The sequence below is a fragment of the Telmatherina bonti genome (assembly GCF_933228915.1).
Source record: "Telmatherina bonti genome assembly, chromosome: 24".
NCBI classification, from domain to species: domain Eukaryota; kingdom Metazoa; phylum Chordata; class Actinopteri; order Atheriniformes; family Telmatherinidae; genus Telmatherina; species Telmatherina bonti.
In genome coordinates, this window is record NC_136633.1 from 18,922,708 (window position 1) to 18,944,286 (window position 21,579).

At 40.5% G+C, this 21,579-nt stretch overlaps 1 protein-coding gene across 4 annotated transcripts in view; it reads left to right on the forward strand.

The window, feature by feature from the left end:
• dmd (dystrophin) overlaps positions 1-21,579 on the forward strand; it is a 243,822-nt gene that overhangs the window by 65,791 nt on the left and 156,452 nt on the right. For all 4 annotated transcript variants that reach the window (XM_079264012.1, XM_079264016.1, XM_079264013.1 and 1 more), the window contains exon 2: positions 14,978-15,039. In XM_079264012.1, the coding sequence (XP_079120138.1) occupies positions 14,978-15,039 (62 nt within the window). The remainder of the gene's footprint in view (positions 1-14,977; positions 15,040-21,579) is intronic.

Sequence of the window (21,579 nt, forward strand, 5' to 3'; positions counted from 1 at the left end):
AGTTTAGTGTTATGTGACAGGAATGTGGAGTTATGGTTTTCTTCTTGCTGGTGACCAATTGACAGATATTTCATGTCTGTTATTATCATAATGTTTTCAGTGGTCTTTATTTTTGCGTCTTGGATGTTTGGTCTGTGATTATACGATGGCGTATTAGTGCCAAACTGAGAAAATGTGTCATTCCTCAATTAGAAATAAACTCAAAATGATGACAATAAAGTTAAAATGTCAGCAATAAAGTTGAAATGAGAATAAATATTTATTTATATGTATAATTTATTATTTTATTCAAGAATAGTTTAGAAACCTGTTGAAAACGTAAATAATAACAGTTGCATCATGAGCTCACTTTAGCATCAAGAGGATGCACGCTGTGGTCGCCCTCTTTATTTTTTTTAAAACTTCATTTTCTTTTTTCTTTTTTTCTTTTTTTTTTAACCTGTCCTGTCCAGCATCTCAGCATACAGAACAGCAATCTGCGTGCCACATTTTTGCCAGACAGATTTGCTCTGTCAAGGGAGACATCTCAAGTATATAGCTGCCCTTGATAATCTGAATATTTTTATTATGATAATTATTTTATTTATTTAATTTTTTCTTTCCTTTTTTCATTTTGCAATCATCGTCAGTCTTGATATGGCCGAGCTGGACCTGGCAGGGGAAGAGAAAAAAGAGGAAATGAAAGGAGAAAAAGAGAGAGAGAAAAGAAAGGCGTGTCTAAGCTACTAAAGTTACAGTATTTGCAAAACATATAAAGTACTGAAAAAATACAAGACATAAGTAGGATAGTGACAATATTCAAAAACAGACCAAAAAAAAATTAAAGTAAATGAATTAATAAAATAACAATTACAATACCAACCGTTATTAAACAAACCTACAGAGAGTCATCAGCAACATTTAGTAGGAAGCAGATGGGAAGATGAGCGCTTTATGGGCGTGCACGTGTGAGTGTTCAACCTGTGATGATGCAATCAAAGATCAGCTGAGTAGGGGAGCACGACCACGACCTGAGGCATAGGGGAAGAACCCAAGGCCCCCAGGGCCCAGCAAGCCCACCATGCACAGAGCCCAGGCAGGCTGTCCCCCGAGCCCAGAGCAGTGGAAGCCTCCAGACAGGCGCCACCCGGCGCGACGAGGCAGGGGCACCGGGTAGCACAGGGCTACGGCAAACCGGCCCGGCGGGTGCCGAAGCGTGGGCCACACAGAGAGCCGGCAGCCCACAGGCCCCAGGACCACCCGTACCCCCCAGCAGACCCAGCGGGCCCCGCCCACCCAGAGCAAAACCATCGCGGGCCAGCGCCACCACGAAACCAGGGGCAGGATCCCCAAGGACAAGGACACGTCCGTAGACAATCCCCCCAAGAACCCGTCCCCACAACCCTCCCGCTGCTTCCTATCCCCCCTCCACATCCTTCACATTTTCCTCTCGCCTGGCCCTGATACTCTGTCGTTGTGGTTAAGATGAAAGTTCCATATTTAAAATGGAAAGAAGAAATATTTGCTGAGAGTTGCTGAGTTTTTACATTTCTTTAAATGTGGTGGCTACGTATGGCTGCTTTGGCATGCTACAATTTTTTAACACTCTCTGATTCTCCAGCCCAGCTGCTGCATCAGGATCCGGTTCCTTCGGTCTGGTTTTGATGTTTTTCTCAATGGGATTGTCAACCCAAGTTCAATAATTCCACCGACTTCAGAAATAATGGAAACAATCTATTTACATCTAACGTCATTAGCTACTGGTTGCTAGTAGCCACTACCAGTTGCCACTAGCTGCTACTAGCCGCCACTAGCCACAACTAGCTGCTACTTGTCGGCATTAGCTGCTACTAGTTGCCACTAGCCACTACTAGTTGCTACTAGTTGCCACTAGCCGCTACTAGTTGCCACTAGCCACTACTAGTTGCTACTAGTTGCCACTAGTTTTTTCTGTTCGTTTAATGGCAGCTGGCAACAAAAGTAATGCACCAGCACCAGGTGCTGACGACAGTTACGTTAATGTTATTTTATTTCTTACAATTAAATGACTAATAATGGTAATGAAATGACTATCCTAAGATTTAATACTCATAAACCATTCCTAACTGAAATAAACATATATTATAAAACAGGAATTGTTATATCACCATTTTTAACATCTGTTTATAACATTTATTTCCTCTCTGTGTCCCACTTAATAAATCAGTAGAATGGTACTGGAATCTGTTTCATTTTGAGGAAAACTATATTTTAAGACACAGATATGATCGAAGTTGGAATGTCAATCGTATTCAATGACCCCAATATGTCTAGATTTAACACATAAGTCTGTATATTCATATCAGTCTGCAGTTAAGAGTTCATGCAGACATTAACAAGCTGACAGGGACAACGTTCCGATAGGAAGCACAGCGCTAACGTGAAAACTGTCAGTTAAAGTAAAGTAACAGAAGGAGAACCAAAGTCCTCCAAGATTGTGGCAAAATGTTAGATGCTATCTGTCATGTGTGTGTAAAATTTGGGACAAATACAAGCAAAACGAGGAGGGTTTTAAAGGGAAACGTACAGGTTGATGGAGGAAGAAGTTGCAACATCAGGACTAAGGAACTAAACATTGACTGCAAAGGAATGAAAAAGAAATGAGCTGAGACAGGAGTCAGGATTTGTGACCAAACTATAAGAAATAGACTGAATGAAATGAGATTTAAAGACATAAACACAGGAACATAAGGAAGCAGTGAGCAAAAGAAAAACAGTCACGGATTGTAAATGGTTGAATATCCAAAGGGATTTTCAGCGATGAGTCATTCATATGTATTGGTGTGGACACAGAGATGATCCCAGAAATATTGTTTGATGCTTTTCCAAAGAAATGTAAGATGACTGCCTAAAGAAATGAATGAGATGAGGCTGCTGTTGGATGAAGGATAAATAAGGACAGACGTTTCTACCATGAATGGACAGATATTAAAATATTGGACACCTTAGTCCTGCATTCATAATAACTGTTATGTTGCAGAATATGTCTTAAATATAGTTGAACGATTTGACATGTTTTGTGTGTATTTATATTCAAATGTCATTACCCAGATAAAACATTTTCAGACATATAAACAGAATTTTGTCGTTATTCTTTCTCCCAGTAATAATGTTGTATCAGTCGTGACTAATTCCAGAATGTATGAAGGTCAGTAGAAAGTTACAGCTTGCCAAAGGAGAAAATAGATCAATACATTTGGCAAATACACTTCATAAACCTGAGTTATTATGAGCACATTGCATTTCTAACCACAGAGTATGAAGCTGTATACAGGGGTCAGCATGTAATCATAACACGTTCTTCTGTAGATATGCATATGATTTCATTACAGTGTACACGTCGGTCCGTCCGTTCGTCCGTCCATCCATCCATCCATCCATCCATTCTTTTATTCCTTCATTCCTTCCTTCCTTCCTTCCTTCCTTCCTTCCTGTTTGGTTGATGGAAGCAACCGTTTCTGAGGGAAAATTGTCTCTCCAGCTACTCCTAGGGGATCCTAGAGAACCTTCCTGTGTGTTCTGGGTCTACCTTGTGGGGGTCTTGTCCCAGTTTAGCATAATGGAGGGCTTTGAGCATCCCTATATTTTTGAGAGCATTGTTATCATGGGAATGGCCCCTATAGGTCTCCTAAGGCATGTTGTCAGCGGAGGAGATACATTTTAAAAGCTATGGAAAGCCCATGATGGAGTGACATCAGTGACCTCGCCTGGAATTGGGAATCTGGGGCATCCCCCCTGGTGTCTGGCCTTGGCAACTGGAGCCCAATCTGGTTTAAAAAAAAAAAAAGAAAGAAGTATGATGCCACCTCCACCTGCAGGAAATTCAAGGTCAGGTGCAATTTGAACAGGGTATCATGCTGATTCATGGTAACACAAATTATATTTAGACAAGTTAGTTGCGCTGTTGTATTTTAAATTGTGATCCATATCAGTGGGAACTCAGAAATAAAATCATTAATCCATTTTTTCGTCCTTTTTTTCCCTAAAACCTAAAATCTGATCTTTTGCAAGTATGTGCAGTCCCTGGTGAAAGTAGGGGGTGCATTCATTTGTGTGCATTTCTGAGTCTGTGTACTTCCTATAAACATGTGCTTGTGTGTGTGCTTAATCTGAATCTGTAGTGAGGTTAATCCACGCCTGCCGTGGAAGACACTGGGTTAATCTGGAACAGATGGAGGTGATGTCATGTGACATAAATACAAATACAGTCAGGCTTGATGGAACAAACAAAAAAAAGGGAATGGCTGATATTCTATCCTATTCTATTCTATCCTATTGAAGTAGCGATTGTTAAGTGTATCATTTAATAATCGTTTGATTGTGGGCTTCAGGGAATTTGGTGGAGGTGCTGTGGTACTGCAGGGTGACTGAGATGCTGGCTGTTGTGGGTTGTTAAATTCCTGTATGTCCAGAATTAGAGTTGTGTCCACAATCTCGACACAGCTTATGGTGGACTCTTGGCTCATGTGACCAGTCCTGTTTGTGGTTTTCATGGAAAAGATCTCAGCTTGGGAGAGGTGGGGGTCTGGTTTGGGAAGCTCAGGGTTGCATCGCTGCTTTTGCAGATGATGCAGTTCTGTTCTTTGCCTCAAGATCTGCAAAAACCTCTGGGATATGAAGCTGTCAGTATGGAAGTCTGCTTCTCTCACTTAACCTTGATTCTCAACGGAAATAGGCTGGCATGCTCTTTCCTGGTTGCACAGTAATTTGTGTCGGATGAAGCAGAGCAGGTATTGTGGAATGTTTTTCATGAAAATTGGTAGTACGGAGAGAGATGGCCAAACGGTTGGAGCATAGTCAGCAGTATTGAGAGAGCGGCTGACACCTGTAGTGGTGAAGGGAAATTGAGAACCGAGAAGCAAAACTCTAGAGTTACTTGTATATCTACGCTCCAAGCCCCAAATACAAACTGTTTAAATCGGCTCCCTTCGGAAAGCTCAGCCTGAAACATGGAGAGAGGAACTCACACATCCGGAAGGAGCCTGGTGTGAAGCAACTGCTACTCTGAAAGGAATCAGCTGATGGTTTTCAGGTATTAGATGAGGACATACCTTGAGATTTTCCAGGTATCTTTCTGGTATTTTGGAGACCTCAGGGCAGAACAAGGACCAACTGGGGGGTTTATAAATGGTGTGGTTGGATTTAGCTGATTGCAAACATGCATTTTCATGTGTATGTTGACACTCGTTGGCATACTACAATACCTTATTCCTTTCTTGGTTGGTTTTGGTGTAAAAACTTCAGTACTGTTCCCATCACACTTTCAGCTAATATACATTGTTTTTACAATGGCACTGTGATAATCATAGGGCTGCTCGATTATGACAAAAATTATAATCACGATTGATTTGACTGAAATTGAGATTGGGATTATTGAACACAATTATCCAGTATTTTTAAACAACGCTGCGCGTCATGGTGTTCTCGATTCCGTTTCACGCATTATAACCGTGTAATGCACGGTTCCAAGTTGTTTATTTCGCTTTTATCGCTTATTTAGGAACTATTTTACATTGGCCTCGATGTACGTTTTATGCCAAACAACCGCTGTCAGGCTACAGCACAATTTTCTCATTCACCTGTTAAAAGACAGTTGATTTGAACCAGTTGATTGACGCGTTGCTATGGTAACGCCCCGTAACGGAGGGATATGACAGTGATTTAACTCGCTGAACTATGTAAACGAAAATAATGCTGCCACTTCTCACTGACAATGATATAAACAATGTTGTTGTGAAATTCCACAACCTACTGCAGTTATTCTACATTGACCTGCAGCCGGAGCCGACTGAGACTGGCTGCCTGGGAGTGTTTTTAGGATGGGGAGAGGCTCCCACTGCTCGTTCGTTACGATTTGTCGCTAGTTGCTTTTAAAAAAAAAGTCGCCAGATTTAGTGAGAAAGTCGGTGAGTTGGTAGCAGTGGCTGAATGAAAACAAAGTGGCTGTGGGAGGAGTTTACAGCACAGCGCTGCAATGTCAGTGATGCTCGATTGGCAACTGAAGACAGCAGGAGAGGAAACTGCAAAGAGAAAAATAATCATACCCTTTTATTTTTTATGATCGTTGAAAACCCAGATCGTGATTGAGACTAAAATCCAATTAATCGCACAGCCATAGATAATTATGGACACCATTTCACATACAGTTACATTCAAGTCCACTGAGATTTGTATCGAGTCCATTCCTGTCTCATCAGGGTTAGGGTTGGGGTCACATTTTGGGGATAAAGACTGAAACTGGTGGAATATGGTGAACCAGTGGTGGCATGAAGTGTGCTGAAACGACATTACTGTGGGAAGGTGATCGATTCTCATGAGAACCACAAGATCGTCATCAAGAGAGGATTAGTCAGGACAGGCTCTAAGAATCTTTCTAACTTATCTGCTTTTTTAAGGATACAACCCAAAAATACTTGGTTTGATTAAAAATGGATTGCAGACATAACCTAGCTGTAAAAGTCAGTATGTACTCAGAATCATCAGCACCTCCCAGGGTTGGACTTTTCCACCCATTCCTCACTGTAATGGTGTCATACTCTGCTGTTTCATTTGAACCCCCAGAATGAGAGGGCAACACCACACTTAGCCTTTAGCATATAGTTTCAATGTTAGCAATGCAACATTTTAAGTTAGAATTTGATGTGTGCAGTGGCAACATCCTGGTGTTATTCAGGAATGTCTTCCTGGAAAATGTCTTGATGGATCTCCTGACCAAATGAAGCAATCAGATCACATTACTGCCTACAGGCTTGTAGAGAAGGTGAAAGGCATGATGGCTTACTGCTTGCCCTCATGTCATCCATCACTGTGGAGCAGGTTCAGTCTGAACTCATTAGAGCACATGATCAGATTCCAGCATTTTTACCCCCAAGCAATTGTCACAGAGGGTACTAACTTATCTCTAGGTTTCACATGCAAAGAGTCTCAAAAACGCTGATGTTCACACAAGAAAACCACATGACACACACTCTCACAGCTCCATACTATAAACGTGTGTGTGATCTTTAGTGTAAAAAGGTTTGACAAACCAAGAGAAATAAAACCTCTTTCCTTTGTCACACACCGAAGTCGCAGTGATTGCCATGTTTTATACTTTCTATTCCTTTTATTCTTTTTGTCGCCTCTCCTCTTCATCTCTCATTTCCTAAGTTTCCTTGTCATTCTCATCATCACTTCCTACCATCATCTGTATGCGTCTTCCTGCTGCCTCTTTCGTTGATTTCTCATCACCTTTATCATTTTTCTGCTGAAGCTGATCTTAAGCAGGCTTTATCTATTTGCAGAGTTTAAGATTTTGAGGAAAAAGGGGCTAAATCAGATGTTTCTGCACTTAAGCACACAGATGCACACAAAGCATGTAGCTGTGACTCTAGAGAAAAGGGAAGCTGTAGTACATCTTTCACACACTTCTTTGGGGTTTTCCTGTTTTCAGCTCTACAACTTTCTAATGGACATAAAAACCAAAACAAAGGAAAAGAAAGTCAAGTAGTTCATGGACGTCTGCGTTTCCCATTCCTTTCCTTCCACTCTGAAGCTTCCCCCATCTCACGCATCCCTTCTCTTTATCATCTCTCTCTCTTTGTCTTCCATCTCTCCATTACTTCATTTCTGTCTCATCTCTCAGTAATGACCTGATTTGATTGGATTTTGTCTCCTATTCCTTCTGTGGCTAATAGCCGTAACCGTTGCCAGGCAGCTGTGGCCAAAACAGCGACGAACATGACGTTTGTGCTTGGCCTCGTTGACAACAAAGACAAATCACTTGTTTGCCCTCCTGGGGCTTCTATCCTTACACTTTTACTGAGCTTCATTAGGACGCTGACAAGTCTGTTACTAGTAGCTGCCATCAGACGGTTTGCTGTGTCTATCCATCAGTCACAAAGTGTAAATCCATTAGCGATGCACTTTGGGTTGTCGAACGCAGGTTCTGAATGGTAACCAGGCAGTAATGTGACATATGGATGACATTTAGCTTAAGACTCGGTTAATTATCATTTCATTTAAACATTATTCTGGGACCCGGAATAGGACTAAGCAGTACAGAAAAGGAATGAATTAATTATTCTGGGTGTGACGAGCTTGGCAGCCGAACTGTGAATGTAAAGCATTTTACATGCATAAAAGAAGATTTAATAAGGAGCTTATATACAGAGCTCCACAGCATTATGTTATAATATCTTGGTTTATAACTGGAAGACCATAAATCAAGTTTGTCGCAGGCTTCTAAACGTTTGGAACTGTGAGCTGCTGTTGGGCAGCTTTGTTTTTGTCTTTACTGTAGAAAGAAATAAAAGAAACTTGTTTCTAATCTAAGTACACATAATTACATTTGAAAAAAAGTAACATGGAAGATTCTAGGTCTGGCATGAGCAAAGTTGGTCCTTAAGCACCGCGGTTCTGCAGGTTTTGGATGATTCCTACCGCAGAACCTGAAACTGGATCAATGGGTAAAACTTCACAAAAGCTGTTGAAGAGTCATTCTTTCTGAATCGGGTGTTTTGGTGCAGGAAACATCTAAAACACTGCAGGCCTGTGGTGTGTGAGGACCAGAGGTACCCATCCCTGTCCCATGTGCAGACTGTGGAAACATACCCCAGAAACAATCAGCACCTCAGAGCAGGGTGTAAGATACTGGCAGGCAAAGAATACATGGAGCGCCATAACCAAGTAGGTGGCATAGTGTACAGGAACATCTGTGCAGAATATGGACTGGAGACCCCTAAGTCATAGTTGGAGACACCTCCCAAGGTGGTGGAGAATGAAAGGGCTAAGATCCTGTGGGACTTCCAGACTCAGACCATCAAAATGGTGGTGGTCAACCAACTGGACATAGTGATCATGGATAAGCAGCAGAGGAAAGCCGTAGTGATCGATGTATCCATCCCCAATGATGGAAATATCAGCAAAAGGAGCATGAGAAACTGGAGAAGTACCAAGACCCCAAGGAAGAACTGGAGAAGGCCTAGAGGGTGAAAGCAACAGTGGTGCCCATTAGGGCTGTGACAATATGCTGTCATCCTGATTCAATTCCATTCCGACTTTTTGGGTGTCTTTTCAGTTTAAATTGCAACCCTCATGATTGTTTGATATGCTGATTTTTGTAGACTAAAAACTAAAAAAAAAATGTACAAAACTTTTTTTGCTAGTTATTTTTCTTCATTTCAATTAGGAAAAATACAAGATGTAAGGCAGACATCATTCTGCTGCTATGATACCCAAGGCAAGTACAAAGACCAAAAAGAACATAAAAAATAACAAAAAAGTTATAATGGATTATTTGCTTTTTTCTTTTTTTCTTTTTTTTTTTTTTTTTTTTTTTTTTTAAATCTTTTCCATCCAGAAGAGATCAGTCCTACGGACAACTAAGACACTGAGGGTGAGCCTCAAGCTCCCAGGACTCTGGTAGACAAACAGTCACCTGCCATACCCATAAGAGATGGGGAAGGGTGTTAAAAGAATCTATTTCATTATTAAGAAATTCAATTATGTGCAGTGTTGTTGCTGTTTCAGATTTGTAAATCATTTGAATCCAGACTGAAGCCAGCCATTAAAAATGAATGCCAACTTTAAGTTTAGGCCTGATATTGGAAAACAAACTTAATAGTGAAAAAAAAAGATTATTTCTGTTCGTTAATAACAACAAGGTGTGTTGTATTATGCCTCATTGGAAAGCCTGCTTAGTTGCCTTTACAACAATGTATAGTTTGTAATGATTGTGCTTCTGTGGAATCAGCAAAACAGCTAAATGTAGGTCTTTTTTTGCTAAAATGTGATTTTTTTTATACCAAGATTACACTGAACTTTGTTGAGAAAGAAGCTCTGAGAACGCCTTCCACCTCGGACAAATTGTTCCTGTGAAGCTGCAGGGCTGCTGTTCAGGTACAGCTATGATTCCTGACCAGCTTTGCTCAATTATTTATGGTCAGACAAAATCAGCATCACTATTTAATGGTGTTTAGTTTTACACTTTGTAGCAGATAGAAGTCTGATAATTCCCCTCCAGGTCTTTGCTTCGGCTGCCTGGCTTTCAAGGCCTCTGTTGTTTAATGTGGCTGCTGACTCCAGCTGGCTACTAAGGTGGATCAAAATCACTGTCCAGCTTCCCGTGGCATCATTAGCTGAGAAACAGATGGGTTGAAAGTACCCAACGCCGAATTAGATGTGGTTTCCTCCCACCTAGTGTTACCAGACTGTTAGCTGTTAGCTAGACAGGAGCTTTGATGTGACGCTGGTGGTCACAGCTCAGATAGGTAGGTAGCTAGATGTTGGTTTATAGTTTATAATACTATCTTATTGGTTTTATTTTTATTCATGTGCCTCCATAAATTTTTTTCATTGCAATTACTGACTTATTGAATTCATCTTGTTAACTAAGACTCAGATATTTATGTTGGAGCCTCCTTAATGAGATGCATGTAAGTGGCTGTTTGAGCCATAGATACCTCTGATTGTCCTCTCTTTTTCTGTGTGTGTGTTATTTTAATGCCTCATTAGCTTCTTCTCAGGTACAATCACTAACCTTGTGAGGACCACAGGTGGCTCTTGCCTGCTGTCTGTTTAGGTTTATGGCGAAGGTGTGAAATGAGGTTAGGGTTACAATTTGTGTTAGGCTGTGCACAAAGACTAGAAGCCTGTGCAGTATTCTAAGAAATATAGCCATGCAAGTGTGTGTGTGTGTGTGTGTGTGTGTGTGTGTGTGTGTGTGTGTGTGTGTGTGTGTGTGTGTGCGCGTGTGTGCGGAAAGGTGGCGTGGATTTCAGTAACTGAACAACAATTTAAATTGACTATTGATCGTGTTTCTCTTCGCTTCAGTCTCTGGCTGCTTCCTTTCTTCCCCACTAACTCTCACAAACTCAATTTGTCTGACAGCACACACACAGGACTGCAGGTTTACACACATATTTGTACGATCGTTTGCATTTGCGAGCATAAAGACATGTGATGATGCAGGCTGATGTCAGTCAAGAGGATATGGTTGTTTGTCTGGTGAGATCCACGGACCCCGGAAGATGTGTAAAACCTTACCTCTTCAAAATGACTATTTTCTTTTGATGATTGATGAATTGTATTAATGAATAAAATGACATTTTGCACCTCTTGACCCCCACAGATGTTTCGTTACTGCAAATGTTCTGACTTATTATTTCAGTGTTACTGAAATAGAAGAACTCATACCACCGACTGCAGCTGAAATGATAATCACACTGACTTCCATGGAGAGAGTTGGAGCCTGGATTACCTTGTGGACACAGTGGTGTCCATGTCTTTAAATACTCTCTCGATCTGTTCAACCTTCATCGGCAAAATTCTATTAGCAGCTTCTTGTGGATGGCCCTGCGATGGACCTGTCTTAGGGGTACCCTGCCTCTCGCCCAATGAAAATGACTGACTTACTGGCTTCTTGAGGAGTGTGTAACAGGCTTTAGGCTCAAGCTGCTGCCTGAGCCAGATAAGGTGGTTAAGACATCTAGTTAGTGTGTCTCCTTGACACCTCCTTAGTGAGGTGGTCCAGGTCGATCACATAAGGAGGACGACTCTGGGAAGACAAAAGACACATTCACTTGGAAAGAGTGTGGGACTGTCCCAGAAGAAATGGAAAAAGAGAACTGGTTTCTCTGCCTAAGCTGCTGTGCCTGCGGCCTGACCTCAGATCAGCAGCAGAAGGTGGATAACCGTATTTTCCACATGCAGAGACGTCAATCAAGACAAAACATTAGAAGAACGTAGTATTTAACCCAAACCCCCCCGTCAGACTCCACACTTGCCAAGATGGATGAGCTTCTCTGACTTTACATCACACACCAGATGCTCTGTGTGTGATTTATGCTACATGTTTGTGTGTAGGCAGATACCTTTGTGTGTGTTCATCTGCGATCTTGCGACACTGCACTTCTCAACGTGTGACCTTTTAATTAAAGGAGAAGTTTCATTATCAGCTCCATTAGTTAGAGCCTGGCTGGTGTCAACATAGACAATCACACACATGCTGAAAGGGTGCTGTTAACTGAGTGGGTGTAAAATTCAACTTAATGTTCTGTTTAAAGATGAGAGTGTAATTCACTATTTGTAGTAATGGGAAGTGACCCCATTTCTACTCCAATAGCAGAGCAGAGTTTTTATAAGCCACACCATGCAGTATACTCACCATAACAACACTTTGTGTTGAATTTGAGGAAAATATTCCTCCTAGAAAAACATAGTGAAGTCAAAATAATTTATTCTAACCCTTAAATTGGAAAAGAGTCAACCCACCATCTATGTTGTGGAAATAAAACCCTCCAAGTCTTTCTTTTTTCATTTTTTAATTCTCTTTGAGAGACTGCATCCACTTCACTTACTGGAAAAAAAAATCTATAACCTTGAGCCTTTTGAAATTCAATTAAGTTGTAAAATACTGAAGCTGTTAAAGCAAGGCGGTTTTTCTTCTCTCAGACATTTCAGATGGAGAATCATGAGAGTTGTGTGCTGTGAGGAAATTTACATTTTCATAAAGCTTGCATCTTTTATCTGCGTAAAATCAGTTGAATTTTTGTGTTAATCATAAAATCCGGGTGAAGAAGCAATTGTTTTGAAATTGTGTTTAACCTGTTGGCAGCTGTGGTTGGAATGGAAACAGCTGTGTTGGACTTACAATGCTGGGTGTAGAGTACGAGATCTTCATCAGTGGAGAGTTGTGGCTAAAATAAAGCCAAGAAGACATTTCTGATGCCACCAGCTGGTTTAGTGAGGATTGTAGGTAAATAGCAGCATAGATACGTGGAAATTAGGACATTTGTAAATATGTAAGTAGTTTCTGATGTTTGTTTCAGACGTGAGAATGATGTGCAGATGAAAGAGGCTTGGTCTCTTTTGATCTGTGTGTTATTTCTACAAAGTTCTGTTAGTATTAAATTCTGTTTCTGTACATTTTCCATCATTTCAGCCTCATAATCTGACAAGTGATGCTCTCCTGACAACTCAATGTCTATTGTTGACTGGGATTAAAAGAGCTGGGCCATGATTAGGACTTTTCGTGTCTTAGTTTTCCTGTTTTATTTTGTAGTTTTTCCTTTTTAGCTCCCTTACATCTTGTTCTGCTTTTGTTCCATGTTCATTAGTTTCATCTGTGTTCAGTTAGTTCATCTGTGTCACCTGTGTCTCGTTTGGTTCACTCTATTTATAGTCCTCACTTGTTGGTTTTCTTTGCTGGATCATTGTGTTAGAGTTAGTCCTGAGTTCCTGTGTTGGAATAAATTCACGGCTGTTTCTGCATCCTGGCTTCATGACTCCTGCATTTGGATCCACACCTTCACCTCCCACGTCGCCACCGTAACAAGTTTCACTTTTTTGAAAAATCCAGGTAAAGCAAAAATGAATATCTGGAGTTTTAGGGGTAGATCTTTTCTGTTATGTAACCATAATGCATGCTAAAGACCACTCTGTTGATGAGACTTTATTATCATCACACTGTTGTGTGCTCTATCGTAATGACAGCAATGTGATGTTAATTGATAATGTACTTTAGCTGTCCTAGAGCTGTGCTATTGTTAGCATGTGGTGGGATGTATGCAGCAGTAATAAGAGTTGCTGTTTGTGCGCGGGGCAGATAAAATAGTCTAAAATGACAAAACATTTAGATCTTGAAAGCTGCAATTATGTATTTTACAGCTGTTAATGCACCCGTTTTCCTTCAGAAACATACACATCTCCCTGCTCTTACCCAAGGCTTTGTTCCAGTTATGTGAACTAACTGGCCTGGTAGCTCCAATTAGTATTAGTGGGTGTAACCAGGATTGTGGCTGTCGGTGCATCAAACTCATCCATTTTACTGGTGATGAACCTGATGTTGGCGAGGAACAGTGATAATAAATACAGTGGCAAAAAAACTCAGTCTGATGTTGACTTTGGTCACATCTCTTGCTTTGACTCTTCCTCCAATAATGTCCTCTTCTGTTTCTTTGCTGAATCAGCCGTGGCTTGTGTGTTGATATCCAGTTGCTAGCATGTAACGTGGTATTACAGCATCCCATAAAAAGCTGTCACATGATTCATGGGGGGTGGAGAAAAAGTTATGAAGTGTGGCTTCTCAGCCTCAACGACTGCAGAATGTTCATTATAAGTAAGCCTAGCATCTAACCCTAACCGTAAGTCAGAACTGCATATTTTCTTTGGAAAGGTAGATTGTGGCACTTTGCAGCACAACTGTGCACAACATTTCAACTTCTATTGTTGGAAACTGTGAACGACTTGTATGGCTAAAATAACTTGTTTTTAGCATGTTAACCTTCACTAATATATTCACCTTCTGACATTTTTCTTGATCTGTTTAATTCAGTTTTAGCATCAATTCAAGCCAGTCATCTCGGACGGTCAAATTTAGTCCAAATCATCATATTCCAATTTTAAATCAATTAAAACAAATCCATATTGTGATCAACATTACTAAGTTTGTATGGATTCAGTCACAAAAATGATCATCAGGCGAGGGAACATTGGACTGCATTGAGTTTTGCTTTGATTGCTCACCCTGAGCTGCACAAGGGTGCAGTGGAGATGAAAACAGGACGGAAAAACATCCCAATTTGTTTCCTTTTAGTAGCATCTCACTTCTGCAGGTAATCATCACCACTCCGCTTGTGACCGACACTGACTGTTTTTAAATAGTAGGTGATTCATCACACTGAGCAACAAGTCAAGATTGTGTCAAATGGCTTTAGTTGGTTGTGTGATGCTGGCAGCCAGGCAGCTCAGGCCTGTAAGTGGCAGACTGATTGATATGATGAGGATGCAATTAGCCCCAAGCAAGACTGGAAGAACCCCTTATCATGTTAAGCACCACTTTCCTCTACTGTGTGTGGGTGAGGTGTGTGAGAAGCCTGGATTTTCCAGTGTGTTTTCTTTACCTTCATTCCTCTGCTTCACACTGAAACTGTGTGTACTGATTGTTTTTCCTGATTGGATGCATTGTTTGTTTTGGCAGATGAAAGAGAAGATGTTCAAAAGAAGACTTTCACAAAATGGGTAAACTCACAGTTGGCTAAGGTAAGGCATTTTCCTGCTTTCTCCATCTTTAACTGAAGTTGTTTTCTCCTGATCACGTAGTCCAGGCTCCTTTAAGGCTCCCAGTGAGATGATAGATTAAACTAATCTGACCTCATTCCACCACAGAGCTAAAGGTTAATTCCAGAAACGCACACCAGATGACAAAAGTCACACATGGTTGTAAGGGACCAACAATTAACCGCTGACAGCACGATAAAAATAAAAAGTTTTAATTTTCAGTTTAAATTGGAGTCTAAGGATCCATTTCTGCTCCTTTACGTACACAAATGGCGCCGTTTGTTTCAAACATCATACATCGCCGTACTCATACTCCCATGCGTCTTTTACATTGCCATTGTTGTTTCTCTGGGAAGAAGTTAAATGTGGAAGAAAAAGTAAACGGGACAGTTTCTGGGAGATCATGATGTTCATTCTCAAAAGGAGACGTGAAAAGATGCAGCGCAGTAGAATCTGTACGGCCAAAAAATACATCACAGCTTCTTTTCAGAGGCTTTCAGAGTATTTAATAAAAACATTGTTTAACTGTAAATGCATCTTCTGGTTTAAAGTCTTAAACAATTTAATATTTACTGAAAAGTAAGTATTTATTTAGAGAAAATTGATGTGCAGACAAAGACCTTCCACATCACGGTCTTCCTACAGTCCTACAATTATCTGTCCTCTTGGAAAATATTTTAGTGCTCCAGCCTCCTTTTCAAACCGTCGCCATCTGTGTGAATGGAGCCGTGTGGTCTCAACCACCTTGGATAATTTAGAGGCCGATGCTACTTCAGGTGGTAGCATCCATCACATAAATTGTAATCCTGACAGTGAGTCTGAAGAGTGGAAAATAAAACGTGGACCCGCTGAGCAGATAAAGTGGTGTAATTATAGTCTAAGTAGCCTTTTTTCTGACCAGAACTGCAGCCCAGCTGTGAAGCCTCCCACTGTGAATTACCCTGAAACTCCCAATTATCCACTCTGGCTATGATATGGGAATACTGATGGAGGTTAGGAATCAGAACTTAAGTGGTTAATAAAATAAAGCTAACAAACTTAAAGATGCTAACTTGCTGTACAGCACTAAGTTAATGAAGTGGACAGATTTAGACAGTTCACATACTTTTACTTCTAATTTCAAAGTCGATTGAGGGTCTTGTAGAACTGTCGTTGCTAAGGCATTGGAGACTGATGATACTGTATTTGGACAGTTTCATTACTCATTTCTATGTTTAAGACATTGAAATGGTCTGATATAGACGGCATCGTATGCTACCTGATCACAATGAAGTGGCCACCTGGGTTTAAGGAAGGAGCATCCGACTGGATAATTCCTGCAGGGTGATGATCTTTCAGCTCTGATGCAACGAGCAGCTTCATATTTGTTAAACAAGCATCCGGACAGATACATCCAGTGGCTGTGGAAATGATGTTGGTCTGTTTAAGAAAGTCAGATCATCGGCAACAAGTAGAGAAAACATCGAAGGAGAAACTACTTAAACTGGGTGAAGAGCTGTCCAGTGTATGATTGGAAACTGGAAGGATGGTGGGGAACTATCGTCTTCCAGGAAGAAATGTGGTGGAAAAACATCCTGAATGATGGTGATGGTGACCAAGAGCCACAATCCAAACTCCATCTTCAACAAACCTGAGTTGAAGAAAATGGATCAAACTGGCTAAGTTCTGCACAATGACTCATTAATTTGAGTCAAGTTTTTTGGACTCTGATTGGACTCTGGTGCTGGAAGAAGATCATGTGGTCTGCTGAGTTCAGATGGACCCTGTTCCAGAGTGATGGAGCATCAGGGTAAGAAGAGAGGCAGGTGAAGTGATGCAGACATCATACCTATTCACCACTGTGCAGCCTGTGGAGGCTGTCTGTGATCTGGGGTTTCAGATGGTCAGGTCAAGGTTCAGCAACGTTTTGTGTCAAATAAATGAGGTCAGCTGATACCTGAATATGCTGAATGAGCAGGTTATTCCTTATTCCATCTTCTCTGGTGACACGTCCTCGATGACAGCAGCAGGATTCATGGGTCATGTTGTGAAAGAATGGTTCAAGAAACAGGAGACATCATATTTACAAGTGGACTGGCCACCACAGAATCCAGACCTGAACCATACTGAGAGGCTTTGGGATGTGCTGAAGGTCGGACTCTCCCATTATCAATACAAGATTTGGGAGAGAAATGAATGCAATCGTGTGACGTTGCAGAAGCTTATCGAGACGATGACACAGAGAACAATGCTGTAATCAGAGATAAAAAGGAAGTCCAGCTAAATATTAGTGTGACCTTTATTTTTTGACCAGGCAGTGTAGTTGCTACTCAGCTGCACTGAGAATGTCTCTTCTCTTTGATTCTTTGTTTCTCTTCCCTATCTTTTCGTCTCCTTTTGCTTTTGTTTTTTCTCTTCTTTCATTCTTTTAAGTTTCCTCCTCATTTAATCAGCTTTATTATCCTCATTTCTGCACCTCTTTCTTTTCTTAACTCACCTTGTCATTATCCTTTTATCTCCCTACCTTTTCCACTCATATCTTTTCTTTTTCCCTCATTTCTAATCTCATGTTATCTCTCCATCTGTAAGCTGTGTTCAGCAAACGTCTTTCCACATAGAAGTAATCTCAGGCTGGAACAACTCTGTGGGTTGAACACCAGAACAGTCAATTCAAAGATAAATTTGGCATTAAATTAGATTTGTAACAGGATGTCTGTTCAGGTTTCATCATTCACAGAGAGAACACAATGACCAATCCAATCCAAGGTGCAAAACCTAAATGTACAATCTGCATATGAAGTAGTATCTTTTATAGTCTGTTGGAAAGGTTTTAACTGTATTGATCATTGGGTGTAGATCTTATACATCTCATACTTTTGCAGTTAAGATAAAAGTACCAGAAACAGTCCGAGCTATTCTCTGACCACTGCAGCATTAGCACATTGGTCTCTTTATGGGCATCCAAGCTGGTTTCTGCCATATAAGCCCACTATCTCAAACCAACCCTGGACTGTTTTGGCAGAGACTTCAGTTTGATGGATGTCACCAGGCTTAGCCGTTAAAGAACTGTTAATCTCTTCTCATGCAAACCAGATTCACAGTAAAACCAATCCTCTGAAGGATTTGTAGCCTTTGCAGAGAGGTGAAGCCTGGCAAGGGTTCCTCTGAGCCACAGCAATCAAGATTTTGGGGTCTTTGGTGGTTCCTAAAAAGGACTATTCTTCTTGTGTCCATTAACAGATTGTCTTTCTTGAAAAAGGTCCTGCTGTTACATCATTTCCTAAAATAATATCAGAAAAGTCACATTTTCCCCAAAAAACATGTTGCAGTAAAACTGTACATTTTTAACTATCTTAAAAATTCACATTTTCAGAGCACAGCAGTCAGGACGATCTGAGTTTAGGAAAACAGACGGGGCAGAAAGCTCAAAGAGAAAATATTCAGATTTGCGGAAAATTGTTTAACCATTCTTTGCTGGTAGCTTTTATTTATAGGACTTTAAACTAAAGCTCAATAAGTTACATCAAACTTTAAAACCTGTGATGGGAAGCATGTCTTCATCACTTCTCAGATGAAGTCCACTGTCTGCTTTTCATGTGCGACACCAAGTATGCATAGTTGACGTAGACTTATGACGTTAACGTGGTCGAGGTTGTACTGGACTTCATTTATATTTATTCTTATTGTTTTTACACAGGTGTTGGTTGTGAATTTATGTGCCAAGTTTTCCAATCAGCTACAGCATCATTGTACATTCCTTCAGTCTGATGCTGATCATTTTTCTGGAAGGGACAGTAAACTCAAGCTCAGCTAATCCAACCAAACTTTGAAAACCCTCAACAACATAGCTGGTGAACCTTTACAGCTTTCATATTTGATATAAGATCCACTTTTTCCTCCTCATGTCTAATACCAAGCTTTGTCTGGTGATAAGGCCAGCTATACTAGCAAGGCTAATGATTTGTGGATACGTTAGTTTAAAGTAGGACGTGGATCACTTAGTGCATGTAAATGACCCATAATATGAACTATTTGGTCAGTTTTTGGGGTCCATGTCTTAAGAGTGCAAGTGGAGCAGTACCATGGGGGAGTGTTGAGCAGAATAGTGGATATGCCAGCCTGGAAGGATACAAAGAAGAAATAGCCGCTATGATTCTTCCGTGCTGCCTTTCTTATGTCTCTTCCTAAATAATGAACATGATATCCTCCACCAACGCCATGTTGGCGATGGTCTGAAAAACTGAGGGAACTCTGCACTGCACTGCCCATTGGCGGATGTGTTGGCTAACAAACATGCTAACGCAAGGCTTGAAAGTATGAAGTTACATAAATATTTTGTACGTAAGGTGAGCATAAATTGGATGTCCATTTTGTTAAGGAAATTCAATATAGAAAGATTTCTGTGGTCATTCTATCTCTCTGCCTGTTTCTTAAATTTATATTCTATCAGCAAAACTAGCAATAGCAATTCTTCTTCTGTTGATTTTGTCCTGGTGGGTGGAGAACAGCTTGGTAAATGGTTGCCACTATGTGGTGTAAAGAACTCATTACTACCAGGTGATGGTTAACCTGCATATGGAGATGAAGAATATAAACTATTTTACCAAATAAAAGTCACAACCAACTTCTGCTTCCTGTCAGAGAAGCCAAGCTAACCACCGCTTTGAAAAGGGGGATTTTGCCCAGTCATCATCTAGAACAGCTGGACTTGGTTTGAATAAAACAAGATGGGTTTGGCCCCACACCCCGTTAGTATAAGACATATTTTTATTTGGTCTCTGCGGTGTCCTGACAGCAGAACTCCATGTTGCCAGACAACCTGAAGTTTGTGATGCTGACAGTTGAGCTCTGGCTCAAACTGCTCTCAATGTTTTTAGGTTGTAAGATGACAAATGATAACATCTTATAACTGCCCACTCATTTATAAGAAAGGGTTTCCCTCCTTGTGTTCCAGTTCAAGACATTCATTTATAGCTGTTCCAGAGCCACAGCATGTTTGCTTCCACAAATCTGTTCTCTCCTTCTGTTTTTTCTTCCTCTTTCCATCTTCTGCAGCCTGATTTTCTCTCACCATAAATAATCAAAAAATACCATACAAACCCTGATATGAAGAGACATTGAAGATGGGAGGCCTTGAGATGGAGAATAAGGCAGGCATAGAGATATGCAGGGAAAGAAAAGAGATCCTCGTCATCAATCCACACTCAGCAAAGCATAATGAGTATTCCATCACGTAAAGATGAATGTGTTATACACACCGACACACAATCCTCAGGAGAGATGGAGGCTGCGAGACAGCAGATGGGACAAACTAAGATTACAAGTGCAGAGAAAATGAAATGAGGAGGAGACAGAGGTGCAAATGAGTACAGAGAGGTGGGAGAAGTGGGGGGGTCTGAGAGAAACAAGGGCCTAAAAGCTGAAGGTTAGAGTTAAGGAATACTGGAGGAATGTATGGATTCTATATTTTATTTCCTGTAAAAGAGTATAGCGTATTTAACACCATGCTCATGACAACTTCAACAGCAGGACATCTGTAAACAGCTGGAATAGGAGCAACAAAAGGCTGGAAAAGTAACATCTGGAGGAGCATTTCAGAACGTAGTTCAGAATGTAGTTTTATCAGCGGGACACTTTTGGGCACGAAGGTCACCAGTGGAAGGATCTGATACAATGCAATGCAACTTTATTTATAACGCACTTTAAAACTGAAAACAGAATAAATAACAAAAAAAAAGGACAAAAGCTAAACTACTTCAACTAAAATTACAATCAACTAAAATCAATCAAAATAAAATCCGATTAAAAATGTCAGCTTGTCATTATGTACTAAGGCCAGATTAAACAGACGAGTCTTCAGCAGAGTTTAATGATATGAAATCAGTTTGTTTTGCAGATCTTTGACATGTCAGGACTCTTCATTCATTATGCAAATAATGAAACAGCATTTCTCGAGTTAAATGTCTTAAATGATTGAATGTTTGGTCATTTTCATTAAGTCTGAATGTGTTTAAGTGATTCATGAAAAAATGCAAACAATTAGCGATGCGTTATGATTTTATGTCCGTTTTTTGCACCTGTACATTTTGCAACTATAGTCCTCAGAGAGTTTCTTCTTAAAAATTCATTTTTTAGATAATCTTCACACATACAGGTGTCTGACCACCACAATAATAATAGTTATTACATACACAATTATTTTGATTGTTTTTTTGTATTGACTCAGGCAGTAATTGTTCAAATCCTAAAAAACTATTAAATGTTTGGGGTTTTTTTTAGCGGGACTGAAATTCATCAGTCATTTTCTGAACCATTTAGTCCATTAACGGTCACACGAAGCTGGAGTGTATCCCAGCAGTCAGTGGGTGAGAGGCAGGATACACCCTGGACATCTCCAGTCCATCACAGGACCAACACACAGACATTCAAGCTCACTCCATGTAACCAGTTAACCCACTCAGCCGAAGATCAAATCAACAACCTTCTTGCTGTGATTTTGTAGCCATTCGTGGACATTTTTGGCCGCGAAGGTCTGGACAGAGT